At 41.2% G+C, this 14,202-nt stretch overlaps 2 protein-coding genes across 4 annotated transcripts; one reads left to right on the top strand and one right to left on the bottom strand.

Annotated features, from left to right (window-relative positions):
- Window positions 1-1,728: 1,728 nt before the first annotated feature.
- Window positions 1,729-6,827, bottom strand: LOC105927867. Its single transcript, XM_012864823.3, has 8 exons — window positions 6,645-6,827; window positions 4,718-4,837; window positions 4,449-4,622; window positions 4,206-4,310; window positions 3,921-4,052; window positions 3,683-3,820; window positions 3,550-3,603; window positions 1,729-3,459 (listed from the first exon to the last, which is right to left on the bottom strand). Exons 1-8 carry the CDS (start codon window positions 6,703-6,705, stop codon window positions 2,669-2,671), a joined length of 1,575 nt encoding a protein of 524 aa, XP_012720277.2. The 5' UTR covers window positions 6,706-6,827; the 3' UTR covers window positions 1,729-2,668.
- A 43-nt stretch (window positions 6,828-6,870) lies between these two features.
- LOC105927866 (torsin-1A-interacting protein 2) lies at window positions 6,871-13,069 on the top strand. 3 transcript variants are annotated; one of them, XM_036141280.1, is made up of 9 exons: window positions 6,871-6,999; window positions 7,639-7,720; window positions 7,971-8,120; window positions 8,230-8,364; window positions 8,884-8,955; window positions 9,190-9,339; window positions 9,506-9,604; window positions 11,447-11,596; window positions 11,744-13,069. In XM_036141280.1, the coding sequence occupies exons 2-9, from the start codon at window positions 7,651-7,653 to the stop codon at window positions 12,517-12,519; spliced, it is 1,602 nt and encodes a 533-aa protein (XP_035997173.1). In that variant the 5' UTR covers window positions 6,871-6,999; window positions 7,639-7,650; the 3' UTR covers window positions 12,520-13,069. The 3 variants fall into 3 exon arrangements, with proteins under 3 accessions (XP_035997173.1, XP_012720276.2, XP_012720275.2); XM_012864822.3 differs by having other exon boundaries at window positions 6,872-6,999; window positions 9,178-9,339; window positions 9,506-9,592; XM_012864821.3 differs by having other exon boundaries at window positions 6,872-6,999; window positions 9,178-9,339.
- Window positions 13,070-14,202: the final 1,133 nt, after the last annotated feature.

Below are 14,202 nucleotides of genomic sequence, written 5' to 3'. Positions count from 1 at the left end.
CATACGAAACTTTTTAAGGAGACGTCCCACAGATTCTGGCCCACGGACTCGTTTTGAGGAAACTACGGTTGTAGCTCAGTGTCTGCCTTGCGGTGGTTGCAGAGAGGTGTCTGTTTTGTAGAATAAATCATCCGCCGATGAGTCATTGATCTGGAAAGCCGAATCTGAAACCACCGAAAAACATTTCAGATCCCAAATGTACAGCGTTCTAATTCTTCCAGTCTATTAGCAGCTTAAGAGGTCGGCCACTGAACGTCTGACTGCTGAGTTTGACATTACTTAACAATGCTTTAGTGCGGGGAAAAGCCATGTAGATTTGACCAACGCAGTAAAATGCTAACCAACCAATGGGAAGAAGTTGTGCCCTTAAGACACAGCCCCTCCTCATTAGCATAATGAGGCAGAAATGCATACAGAAATGTAAAAACGACAAACAGAAATGTAAAAAGGACAGGCAGAAATGTAAAAAGGACAGGCAGAAATAAATAGCATCGGAGAAATAAATAGGGCAAAAAAATACAAAGAAAGAATAAAACAGACAAAAATATTATAACATGCACATAAATAAATACTTTAAAAATAAGTAATTAATAAATAAAGTGGCTAATTAAAGGAGATATAAACATTTTGTCTCACTGTATAATTTATTTTCTATCTACAATTATTTGTTTATTGTTTTTTTTTTGGTGGCACATAATTGTATGCATATTTATTTATTGAGCATTTATTTATTTCTGTATTTATTTTTAAATATGGAAGACTTGGTCCTCCATACTATGTGACTAACAACTGATTTAATATTTAAAAATTATATAATGGGTCAGGCATTAAGTTATGGAGAAATACTGGTGTTTTAACGACTAACATAAAATATGGATCTAAATGGATGCACGAGAAGCTAGGATACAAGCAGCCTTTATGGGACTGTGAAGTAATCAGCACTTAAGCAGCAACCATGCACAGGCATATCCTGGACATGGGCTACAACTGTTGTATTCTAAATCTTGAGCCACTGCTCAATGTGAGTAGCAAACTAAACCCCGTACATAATCTGTGGTATACTGTCAGGAGGAAGATGAGAGACACCATGCAGATGGCCCGTTATCAAAGCCATCTGGGGCTTCATTAACACTTCAGCAGAGCCACAGGCTGACCGGCTTCCTGCCACAATACATTGATTGTAGGATTCATACAAACTTTACCTCAACCAATTATTGAGAGCATATACTTTACAACACATGCACACACTTCACAATAAGCTGGCATTTAAAATCCTCCTAATTCATGATTGCAGCGTGGCCTGTCTCCAGCGGCCATTGGCCAAGAGGCATTGTACGCCCTGTACAGGTTGTCAACACACGACAACCATCCACACACAATCCTACCTAGTAGCAAATTCAGGAAATAAACAATTAACCAGATATTTGACCGTGGAACCCAGGGAGAACCAACACATGTACAGGGAAACTGCAAACTCCATGCAGAAAGACCCCTGCTGAGATCTGAACCCAGGACCTTATTGCGGTAAGGCAACAGTGCTGCACCGCTGAGCAGCCCTAAGCCACAAGCATCCAACTGAAATCAAATAAATACTTGAAACGTTTAACTACGGGTGTCAAGAATCTATACGAGTGTATTTTTTTTAAACTGAATTGCTGAAACAGCTTAACCGTTGGATGATGTTCTACTTTAACGAGACGCAGCGGTAGAGTAATAAAAACAGCTCACTTAATATCAAAATAATCTTTATTGAAAATATTCATAAACATTCAAATGAGCAACACAAAGAAAAGCTCACCTCTGAGAAATAATGCACCAGGACTGAATTACAACACTGGAATTAAAACCTAAGTCAAATATCAATTAAGTATTCTCAACAGTTTCGGTGTCATCCTGGCAAAATGTCAGACTGAGGATGACTTCTGTGGTGATAAATAGTTCATGTGTGTTTAAGGCACATTTCGTGTCGGACATATCCAATCAAATAGAAATCCTGTCCCTAAACCCGCAGGTTTATTTTTTATTTTTTTATTTACATCAATTAAACAGGATTCTTCAAAACAGTTGCAAAGTTTGAATCCTTTTCATATCCAGCATCCAATATATACACATCTATTAAAAAATATGCAAGTCTTGGAAACATGTCAACAAAACACATCTTAAGGTGAAAAAGCAGAGAAAAAAAATATATGTTATTATTGATAAAAGCCAACATTCTGGATAAGGGGAACGTTTAAAGCAAACACAGACATGTTAAGTGCACACAAGTAATAAATGGAGAGGCTTCATCTCTGAGATTTGACATCTAAAATGAACAGACCCACGGAAAATTAAACATTTGTTGGTTTCAAAGAACTGATTGGGATCCCTGCGGATGGAAAAGTGCTTCGGAGGAAGGGCAAGGAAACAAAAACAACAACAACAAGAAACTGTTGTTTCAGCTAAAACTGGCTGGAAACCATCCCGTACACGTCAACGTCGTTTAGAAGTTCACCGCTTTAGATAAATTTGTTCTTCAATTAAAAAAAAAACCCATCACAAAACTGCAAATTCAGCAGGACCTCATCTCTGTCAGAGCAATCGATGCACCCTTCAGATGTTTTAAACGAAGTCTGTGCGTAAAAACGTGTCTCAGTTCTCTGTGGTTGTCCCGCTCAGAAAACAGGTTTCATGGGCACCCTCCCTGCTCCACCTCCTCCTCCGACACCACAGGCACGACCAGATGGGAGATGCGGCTCCACAGCCCGCCGAACTTGTCGATATCCATTTCATTGAAGTCGGCTTTGCCCGTGGAGCCCACCAGCTTTTCCTCGACGTGGTCCTGGACCATCTCCTCCGCCTCCTTCAGGCTCAGCTCGCTGCTGATCTCGTCTTGGGGAAGCAGCGCCGTGAACAACAGGAGCACCTGCTTGTAGGCGGCCGTCTCGTGGTCGCAGTAACGGTAGAAAATGAGGGTGGAGCCCGGAGGCAGCTCCTCGAAGCGGTGGATGACCGCCGCCGGTTTGTCCCCCTCAAAAGCCGCCCGCAGCTGGTTGTCGACGTCCAGCTTGACCTTGTCGCCGTCCTGGCCGGCTTTACTCGCCCCGTCGACGACGAGGACCGAGCCGTTACGGGCAGAGGAGTAAGTGGCGGCCACGGCGCGGGCCAAGCACCGCAGAGTCTTCTCCGCTTTGAGGCCCGCGACGAAGATCAGACTCACTGGCTCTGTCGGCTCAGCGGTTTTGAGGTGGTTCTCCAGGAGGATCTGGGTTCTCCTCCACAGTTCGGCTCGCTGACTCGGGAACTTAGACTGTAGAAGCGAAAAGCGCCCGTGAAACTTTTCCGTAATCACTTCCCGGAGTCCCTGCCCTCCTCCTGCGGCTCCTTTACTTCGGAGCACAGGGAGGATCCTGTAAGCCAGCAGGGTGGCAGAGCTGAGCAGCACCAAGAAAACCAAGCGCCACAGATACCAACCAAAACCTGCAATGATAGGAGGACATTTTGAATTAATGTCAGCAAATGGTGCAGACATATGAGCCCGTAGCTAAAGTTAACAAATCGTTACATTACCTCTACAGGAGTTTCCAGAACTTATCTTGGGCGCAGCCGGCTTCTTTGTTGCATCTAAGAAAGAAAAGTCTTACTTCAATGTAAAAGGTCTCACAATGTAATCGGATTTCCTTCTACGTTTAAGCTAAGGTACCTTGTTTTTTAAGACGATCGGCTTCTCTTTTGGCTGGAATGTTGTTTTCAAGAGGTCTCGTTGCATACATTTTCTCCGAAGCTGGATTTGCACCTCTGGGGAATTGGTTAACTCTTCGTACATCCAGAGATGACAAGGCTTTGTTTTTTTTGACATTAAACAGAAAATAAAAATCCAGTCAAAGACTGATCAATGCAACGTTGTTGACTTAAACTTCCCAATGGAAAACATTTAGCACCTGCACTCCTGGCTTTGGCCTCCATTGTTCTCCTATACTCGTCCATACTGGTGTTGGGCAAGTCAGATCTTTTCTCTGGTGGTCTGAGATGTGACTGAGCCTTGGTGGGCAGTGCAGGTACTTTTATTTCAGCTTTAAACGAAAACAAACAAAATCAGTTTGAGATCATGATTTTTTTTTCTCCCTTCCGAATGTAACATTTTACCTGTAGATACAGAAATAAATTGATGAAACACTTCCATCTTGCTTTTTGTTAAAACACAGACTGAAATAACATTTTCCAACCTTTAATGGGCTTCAGTCCTTGTGACTCCTCATACGGAGGCTCTCTTATCTGGAAGGGTTTGCGGAGAACGACACGGGGGGAAAGGTTCACATCTCCGAAGCTGTCTGTTTTACACAGAGGGGGGAAAAAGAAACAGTAAATCTACTAAAACGACAAATCTAATGATAGACTCCAAGTACCAGGTGATTACTGTACAATTACTGTAGTAAATGTAAAGATATTTTTCTAATTTTAGTCCGAACCTTTGTATATTTTGAGTTGACTGGTCTCTTTTAATGGATCCTCAACTGTATCCATTTCCAGGTCCTGATCATTCTCCATTTCTTTGACCGATTCCTGGACCTCCATGGTGTCGCCATTAAGGTTGTCACCATCTTCTTCTCCAGTGCCCAACCGGTGCTTCTTGCTAGGAGACTCTGTTGATGAAGAATTCATTGAAAATAAACAGTGTAGTTAATGTTGATTTTAGCGACTCTACCTGAGGGAAAACTGGTTAGTTAGAGCGGCCCACCTTCATCATCGAAGCCGTTCTCCACACTTTTTGCACCTTTGACTGCAGGTGACGGCTGAGGTTCTGATGTCTTTCTGGTTCGTTTGAGAGGACCCCTGGGGGTCGGCTCAACGCTTAGTACTGTAGAGGAACAGCAAAGAGGTTACTCTGTCGCATGGCACCTCTTAGTGTTTACCAGGTAGAAACATGGCTTCAACAAGACCTGTGAGGGTGTCCTGTATTTTATCCTTAATCTGGCTGCCAGGTCTAGTATACATGGATCCCATTTTCTAGTACGTCCAACTCCTATTACAAAGCGCAAGTGATCCAATATAAATAACCCTGTCAGGAGGAATATTGGTACCATAAGAAACAACAATGTGTGCAACAATTCTCAAAATGATGACGCTCCCCAAACTAACTTTGACATCATGTAAAAGCTTTCTATCAGACTAGGCCTCGTGTGTTTTTGCCCACCATGAGTCAGTCTTTTATGCCTGCTGTGGGAGTCAGTAACTGCAACACAAACCTAATCCAGATTGTGCTGCATAATAATGTTTCTGTTTTAGATGTAACGGTATCGCATTCTCGGTGACATGTAAACAGAGTCTCGTTATGTCTATAAAAAAATTAACTATCTTTAAATACTAGAGACCAAAAATAGAACAGAATAGCCTTTATCCATCCCACACAGGGGGATATTCTTTTGTTAATGACAGAACTTAAATAACAAATTTATACAAATAAAAATATGTACCGTATACATATAAAAATAAAAGAATAGAATGCACCAAATAAGTCGTCTTGGAATCGGAGGGTTGTTTGTTCGATTCCAGCTTACCCCTGTCACATGCCGATGTGCCCCTGGGCAAGACACTCTGAAAAGCGCTTTAAAAGTTCAGTCCATTCAGTGCATGTACGTATATATGATAATAAAAATAGATGGTTGTCTGGAATGAATACCGTTATTGCACTGGTTCATAATAGATATAGATTAAGTGGACAATATTGCACGAAAGTGATTTACTGCATGTGTGTTAAAGAGTCCAATGGCAGAGGGGATGAAGGACGCCCGGACACGTGAACTCCTGCACTGCGGGTGCCGCAGGTTGCTGTTAAAGGTGCTGCTCAGAGCTCCCACAGTGCTGTGGAGGGGATGAGAGATGCTTTGGCAACATCTTCCTCTCGCCCATCTCCTCAATGAGGCCCAGAGGCTGGTCCAGACTAGAGCTGGCTCTGCTCAGCTCGTGAAAAAAACTGCTGTCATTTATTATCAATAATTATAGGTACCAATAATATTAACAATACCACTACAGTTTTACAGCGTTTTGTAATAATGAGAAGATTCACAATTTGTTATAACAATAACAAACTCATAATAAATAATATTTAGTTACAGTTATAATAGGTAGCAGCATACATAATCACGTCAATCTCCGGGTTTAATTTCATGGTCACGCAATTTTGAGTTTAAAAAGAAAATGTAAAATTTTAAGATAAATAACTGCAGAAATACATAGGTTTTCTGGGGTTATTATTGCCATAACAACAACAACAACAACAATATATTTTATTTCTAAATAATGTTTACGATGACAGTAATAAGTTGTTTGTTTATTTTTCCTTCCTCATTCCGCCCCGTTTCTCTCTGGACATGTGCCGCGGTGAATGAATGAAGGCATTCGTTTCACGTCTTCGGTCGCAGTGAAAAGAAAGTTACGGTCAATGCGCGAAAGTAAAACCGAAAATGATTTTCTTTTTATCGTACATATTAATTCATTTTAGCGCAGTCGCCTGATCCAGTGGCGAGTTGTTTTTATTAAATAATTAACATTGATTAAAAAAAAAAAAAAAACAGGTATTCCAAAGCAATGGTGTTCAACTTTCAGTAACAGTGTAGCTGTAAAGCTAAGCTAGCAAAAGAGCATCCCTGTGTCAGTTTGCTCACCTTTCCCCGTCTGCCTTGTCGATCGCCTCAAGGGTCCCGAGGTCTTATTTTTAGAATCCATTGCTGGTGTCAAATCAATCTAGTGTCGCTAAAAAAATTAACAAATATTTAAAGAAAAAAGTAAAACATCCTGACATTAAACTGATCGCATGCAGGAAGTGTGCAAACTTCCCTGTTTTGTTCCTGCGGAATCGTTTCAGGTCGGGACCGGTTGAATTGCATGGCTGGAACGGGCTTCCGCTCTGGAAACAAAGACTCTGGGCTGAAGGTTCCGCTGTGGAATTGAAAGCTCCTAGAAAAGGGCGCTTCATATTATCCACGGAGAAGTTATCGGTGATGGCATTTTCATGACCTGGTAATCATTGATAATATATCAGTTATTATTATGTTATTTTTAAAATAGTACAGAGTGTATTCTGATACCCTTTAAACTTTCTGTTTACTGACCGAATCAGTTAGCTTTGCTAACACCAGCTAGCATCTTCGCCAATGCTAAGTCGTGTTATTTCTCTGTTCTCTATTTGGCAATAGTTACCTACGCTATGGGGTTTGATTTATGTTGAAAATACCTCTTTCCAAACCCAAAGAGCAAAGTGAATGACCGCAGTTTTATTTTCAGTCTGGCATTAGTTTAATCTAGCTTTACAGCGAGTTAGCTGTCAGGTATTATGGTGTACTAAAGCCTGGATAGCCTAGGCAAAAAAAAAAAAAAAAACACAACTGCTCTGTTTATTTTAGCATTTACGTTTCCCATCAAAACCCTTCTCAAGGGCTTTAAATCAGCACCCTTGACAATTTTGGAATATTTCACAGTTTGGTGAAGATTTCCTTATTGCAGGCGTTTTATTGACCCTGTGCAACGCTGTGCAACGTCACTTTGACCTTTAACCATGTGATGACAAACTGCCTGAAATCCATACTTTCCCTCCTGCCGTGATAATTCAACTCAAGCGATGACATATACTTGTGCTTAATGTTTTGACAAATCTCGCAGCGATCCAGAGACATGGAAGAGACAGCGAAACATGGCTGTGAGCAGCCAGATGCCCCTGCACAAACCACGGTTCAGCTGCTAGGTATTATTTTTACTGGTTTATTACATTGGTAAAATTGTGTCAGCTGTGTTTCACTTTTGGATGTAGTCTTAGGAAAACCTCTGTTTGAATTTGCACTTGCAAAGCAAAAATATTACTGAACTGAGCATATATCTAAGTCATATTCTGATCCAATCCTTATTTAGTTTGTTATGTCTAAAATAAATGTAAGTTTTACTCCTTAAAGCTGAAGTAAAGAAGCACAAAGTTGGGGCCGTCTTTTTTAATTCAGGAGAAGACCTTACCGGGAATGAAACGGAACAAAAACCAGCAACTTCACAAACACCGGGCAGCAAGGAAGAGTTTGCCGTAGCTAAGGTTAAAGCCGGATTAAATGAAGAAACCCCAGCCACTGAAGCCACAGACAGTGATGCAGGAGAAGGTCAGTTTTATCCATTTAAAACTTCATTTACTGTTAAAGTTCTTGGTTTCAACTGGAATAGTTTCTCTATTTCTGTTAAATGTCTGTCCATCCTTGTTTGCTGCCTCAGCATTCAAAGAACAGGCGCAAAAGGCCTCACCGCAGGAACAGTCCAATGAACAAAGACAGGATGTTGAGTCCTTTGGTCGTTCCCCTAAAGAGGCTGCTAACGCCAATGTTTCAGAATATACTGAAAACCGCGAAGGTAATCATATAATTGTTTATGGTTTTTGCTTCAATTTTCAATATTCAATGTTTTCTTAAACGTGGATAGGCAAACATGGCAAGTGATAAATGCTTTATAATTTAGGGTAACGGTTTCTGTAGGAAAAAGTCTTGAATTTGGTTATCTTATTGTATGCAAATAAGATGAGAACTCGTGTTTCAATGAAACTACCTTTATAGATAAAGCTTTAATAATAGGAAGTCTAGACTAAGTCAAAAAATGATTTTAGGTGTTCTTCAATTGATTCTGCCAAGTTTTTTTTAAATTCTCTGGCAGCATTCATTTTTATTATTTGTAGATTTGCAACAAAACTGGACTTTAAACATGTGATGAAAAACAGCAAAGTCCATTAATGTGTCTCGGAAGTAGAATTTAAATGGTGCAATATACTTAGTCGGTGTTCTCAAATCATGCAGTGAGTATTATTTTAAGTGGTTTAGTGTGTTGACATATTGTTGACCACCTTTTTTTTTTTTTACGCTAATATCATTTTCTTAGATCTCAAACAGCTTGGGTGTGAGAAGAAACCAGGTGATTGTGGCTCAGATGGAGATCAAAGAGCTTCGGGAGGTAAGGTATTCAAGAAATGTTAACAGTTCATTGAATGTATTTTATTAATTTTTTTAAATCGGTTGAAGATATGACATCAAATAATGAGGAGAAGTAATTTAAACGCGTGAAAATATTTTTATATGGAACAAAAAAAACCTGACTTTTTTTTTTTTGACAAAACAAATTTTGTCTGTTTCAAAAATAGCTTTGGTGGATAATTTGTTTTGTTTCACTTTGCAGATGCAAAGTCAGAAAAAGTCGGTCTCTCACTGACAACGAACATGAAAATCGTTCACCAAGCCGATGATGAACAACGTGACGATTCTAAAGGGGACACATCGGAACACGTGAAGCCAGTTGCCACAACACCTGACGGACATCCCAGTCAAAGTGTGACATCAGGTCCTTTTTTGCATCTACTCTCTATTTGTTTTATGTATTTTCCCCTGTTTGGGATATTCAAGTGTTCGTCTGTAACTTGCATTTTTATTTGTTGAGCTATATTTTGATCAGGAAAAAAAAAATATCACTTTAATCTAGGTGATACTATTTTTGTTTTTCATTGCAGATGCAGATTTAGATATTCAAAACAAAAATCCTGGACAACCAGCAAATGAGGCAAATAATGCAGCACCTGATGATCATTTCAGTCCAAGTGAGACAACAGGTTCTTATTTCTCTCTGTATTTTATATTGACTAACGTTAAGAGTTGACTCCAGGGCTCTAATGGGTCTCATTCAGGGATTTCTTTTAAATTATTTCTCTGCTTTTTAAAACATTTGTTTTGTAACTTTTCACATATAATAAACCCAAAACATGCAGTTTCCAAAGACCAATGAACAACAAAGACAAAGCATTAGATAAATCTAAAGCTGGGATCAAGGAAGGTAAATAGAATGGAATAGAAATACCTTTATTGTGCAACAGTCGGGAAATTCAGGCGTGTCAGTGGCAAAAACACATATATATAGAGTTACACACTAGAATAGAACATAAATGCATTTATTTATTTTTAGATGAAGTAATATTATTAAAAGGCTAATTTAAAGTTAAGTTCTGAAGCAAAAGCGACTAAACTTACCAGAAAGGGGGAAAAAAAAAATAGTACAGTAATTAATTCATAATACGGCACATTCAGGTGAAAAAGCATGCATGACGTTAAAAAAAGAAATGCAATGTTCAAGTTAAATAGAGGAAAGACAGCAGCCGGTTTCTAGAACAATGTGAGAAAACTAGTAGACAATTTGCATGACTGCACAGCAAACACCTTTAGAGTAGCTAAAGCCTGTGCAAATGGGCAATGGCATCTGAGAGACGGTTTAAATTCTTGATCACACTTAGAACCCGTGCAACAATTATGTTATACATTTTTTTATTTAAAAAAATCAAAATGTATTTATTTATAATATATATTATTTATTTATATATAAAAAAAGTATGTTATAAACACTTTTTGTGCCTGTTGTGAGCAGCAGAGATTGTAGAGTTCAACAGCAGCTGGGATGAAGGACCTGCAGAAGTGATCCTTTTGGCATCTTGCGTGCAGAAGTCTGTCGCTAAAAGAGCTCTCCAGCTCTGCAGCAGCTCCGTGCATGGGTGGGAGACATTGTCCCCTATGTTAATTTTCTTACAGTCCTTTTGTCTCCTGTCCAGGGGGCATCTCAAGACAGAGCTGGCCCTCCTTATGAGTTTATCCAGCCGCTTCCTCTCATGCTACAGATAAGCCGCTGCTCTAACAGACCACACCACAGACGATGGCTGATGCCACCACAGAGTTAAAGAAGGTCTTCATTAGCCGCCCCTTGCTCTCTAAAAGACTTCAGCCTCCTTAGCAGGTAGAGTCTGCTCAGGCCCTTCCCGTAAAGAGCATCAGTGTTGTGACTCCAGTCCTGTTTGTTGTTGGGGTGAACTCCCATGTGCTTATAAGAGTCCCTGAATGTTACCTGTACCTTACCTGTGCTCTGACTCGTCCTCGGTGATGAGACCGACCATGGCAGGGTCATCGGAGAATGTCCGTCTTATCTCTATAAAAAGCCATTGTTTTAAACAAGCTTATTTTTTAATGGATCTGCAAAACTGTTTGAATTTTTTTTTATTTATTTTTTTCCAAAGAGAACTGGTGTTCTACCCGCCCACAGTTACCCAGTGGCAAACGTTACACAATGTTACAGAAACATCTCCAACCCAAAGAAAACCTGCATGCAAAAAAGAAAAAAAAGTGGGGAAAAAAATAAACTCAAATATAAAGTAAAATAATCCATACTGATAAAAACAAAACATCAATAAACAGGACATAATGTATAATGCCGTTCTCTTGGCTGAAGCAGAAATTCAAACGCCTTAGCTTCAGTTCCACTTCTTCATAAGGAGAGTCTGAACTGACAGTTTACCGAACTGCAATTTCATTGGGTAGATGTGGCTCCACCCACAACACAGCCCCGCCCCTGTCTTCCATATAAGGCACAGGACAAAATAAACTCAAACACTTCTTTTTAATAATCTGGTCAGGTGTGCTGAGAGCCTCAGAAATGATGGAAGAGGAACATCGGAAAGAAGAGATAGAAAAACAAAATAAAACGATGAGCAGAGATGATGTTGAAACCATCGGTCCTGCCACCACACAGGCTGAGCCGTCAGACGAAACCGCCGTCTTTGGAGGTAATTGGATCATCGTTCTAGCTAAACCCATGAATTATTTCATTTTAAAATCTGGTATTTTGTGTTACGATACAGAAAAAATACAAAAAAAAGGAAAAACAACCCTACGAAATACCTTGTAAGATACATCAAACCCTCTCTTTACAGGAGGTAGAATATGGGTGGCAGTGGCAGTGGCTGTAGCGGCACTCGCTGTTGCTGTTGCCATCTTGTGGCCCAACCTCTTCCAATCTAAAGCTCCACCTCCGACGGCTGACTTGCGACAAGTCGACGTCTTCCTCAAGCAGATGGAAAAGGTAAAAACGAGGTTTCCCAGTCAGCGTGCCGAGCTCTGGAGCAGGAGTGAAATCCACCTGAAGAGGCACCTCCTGACCAGCCAGCCCACAGAGCCGGTCAGCCTGATCCTGACGTCGGGCCTCAGGGCAGAAAGGACAATGCGCTGCCTGGCCCAGGACGTGGCCTCCGCCTTCTCCGCCGCCCGCAACGCCTCCGTCCTGCACATCGACGGCGCCAGCAAAGCCGGCCAGGACAGCGACCAGGTCAAGCTGGACATTGACAGAAAGCTGGTGGGAGCTTTCGAGGGCGACAAGCCAGTGGCCGTGATCCACCGCCTGGAAGAGCTGCCGCCGGGCGCCACGCTCATTTTCTACCGCTACTGCGACCACGAGAACGCCGCCTACAAGAAGACCTTTCTGATCTTCACGGTGCTGCTGGGCGACGAAGAGGAGATCCCAGCCGAGATGCGCCTGAGCGTCGTGGAGGAGATGGTGGACGACCACCTGCAGAAGAGGTTTCTGTCCCACGGCCACCCGGTTTCCTTCGACAGGATGGATCTCAACAAGTACGGCGGCCTGTGGAGCCGCATCTCTCACCTCATCCTGCCGGTGGCGGCAGAGGAAAGAATCGAACGCGAAGGCTGCTAGAGGACTCGGGTCCGAGTGCTAAATCAGCACGACTGATACCTCTTACTGGGATATTTGCTCTGGTGCTCTTAGCAGTAGTTTTAAAGATCCAAATGTTTCTTATAAGAATTTTATTGACACTCAGTCGCATCGATATTAGGGCTCTAGGAAGTGGGACCTCTGTAAGAATTTCGTTCTTTATGTTGAAATCTTTGGCAAAAAGGCTGATGCACTTTATTCTTTTAATCCTTTGAATAAATTATAGGTGGATGGAAAATATTTGGATGTTGCTGCGGTTTGACTTTTAACTTCTTTTAAAGACACTCGGTGTAAGTCTTAATTTATCTTTGCATCTCTATCACAAAACTGTTGGCTGGCTGAGCTTTTTCAGGCATCACAACAAAAGGTTCATCCTTTTTTTTTTATTCTGCTGTGACTCAAGCCTGAATGGCACCATGTGCCTTAAGGTTAGCCTCTAATGTAATTTCTGTTGTCTATTCTGGATATAAACAAATAAGTATGATTTAAATGTGCCTTAAAATACAAATAAAACCATATTTTAAATTTTAAATTGTTTCTTTTTATTGTCTCTGATGTAAACAGCACTAGCGGCAGTCTAGAAGGATATAACATTTTAAGCGTTTTCTACCTCAGGATAAGTTTAGAAAATGACAATATTGGAAAAGATTTGTATTTTCAGAACGTATTCCCTTATCCCCCGGTCTAAATGTTTCACTTACCCATGAATTTGTTCCTCATCCACCCTTCTGTTCATTCTTCTGTTTACTGTATCCAACCATATGTCCATCATGCATTATTTTATCTAGTTGTCCATCCCCTTCCTGTCTGTTTTTCCCAGGTTTCATTGTTAAACCCTGACCACTGTAGAGATACCTGCCATGAATTCATCTCAACGGTTGCTTATACTGTGTTACTTGTGCTTCTCAAACTCTACAAGTTTGAAGATTCTTACCAACCCTAACCTCAAAATCCAATATGGCTGCCATGAGCTCAGCAAAAGCTTCAGTTGAAAACAAAACCGGTGCTTTTCTAAATATTTGTACTTATTTCACAATTTAAAGTACACAGTAGACAGAGATTGTTAGTCCAAAGACAAACCTTGTTATTAGCACACATTGCTAACAGTCCCGTTGGTTTTCACACTCAGCACTTGTCCCTGCTTGACCTTGGAGTGGGAGTTCAAAATTGTTTCCGCTGCACTTCCCCTTTGGAGAAGCTTTTGCAAAGCAGAGTTCAGCATGGTTGAACAACTCTTCTTCTTCGCAGTCTTGCAGTTTTACAGCTCTGCTTCACAGTTGTAGCACGCAATCCAGCAGCAGGGACAGTTCTTGAGACCTGGGGCCTGCAGTAAATCTAGCAGCTAGCAGAGGCCTTACTTGAGGCACAGAGAAGGTAGGAAACCCAGCAGCTAGCAGAGGCCTTACTTGAAGCACAGAGGTGGCAAGAAACCCAGCAGCTAAACAGGGAACAAACCAGGCTGACGTGGAGTGAATGGAGACTGATGAGAACAGGACTAGACAGGCGTGGTGTTAGAAGAGACTGAAGACAATCTAGCGAGGAAGAGAAGACTGAGGGAGGCTTATGTAGGGAGGCTGGCAGGTGGAGTGAGTTCTGACTAATTAGTGCCTGACAGGTGTGACTGATTGCTGAGGGAGTGGAGGGTGAGCTGAGTGAGAGGAGGAG

Source organism: Fundulus heteroclitus, chromosome 9 (genome assembly GCF_011125445.2).
Source record: "Fundulus heteroclitus isolate FHET01 chromosome 9, MU-UCD_Fhet_4.1, whole genome shotgun sequence".
Lineage (NCBI taxonomy): Eukaryota > Metazoa > Chordata > Actinopteri > Cyprinodontiformes > Fundulidae > Fundulus > Fundulus heteroclitus.
The sequence above is the reverse complement of the archived record's forward strand: the minus strand, read 5'-3'. Positions and strand labels throughout refer to the sequence as shown.

Excerpts from the sequence above, each read along its gene's own strand:
- LOC105927867 (XM_012864823.3), bottom strand. The coding sequence starts at position 6,705 with ATGGATTCTAAAAATAAGACCTCGGGACCCTTGAGGCGATCGACAAGG. Across the intron at positions 4,311-4,448 it reads TCAACTCAAAATATACAAAG|ACAGCTTCGGAGATGTGAAC; the intron begins GTTCGGACTAAA and ends TGTGTAAAACAG. Across the intron at positions 3,821-3,920 it reads GGCCAAAGCCAGGAGTGCAG|CCTTGTCATCTCTGGATGTA; the intron begins GTGCTAAATGTT and ends AAAAAAACAAAG.
- LOC105927866 (XM_012864821.3), top strand. The coding sequence starts at position 7,651 with ATGGAAGAGACAGCGAAACATGGCTGTGAGCAGCCAGATGCCCCTGCA. Across the intron at positions 8,121-8,229 it reads AGACAGTGATGCAGGAGAAG|CATTCAAAGAACAGGCGCAA; the intron begins GTCAGTTTTATC and ends TTGCTGCCTCAG. Across the intron at positions 8,365-8,883 it reads ATATACTGAAAACCGCGAAG|ATCTCAAACAGCTTGGGTGT; the intron begins GTAATCATATAA and ends TCATTTTCTTAG.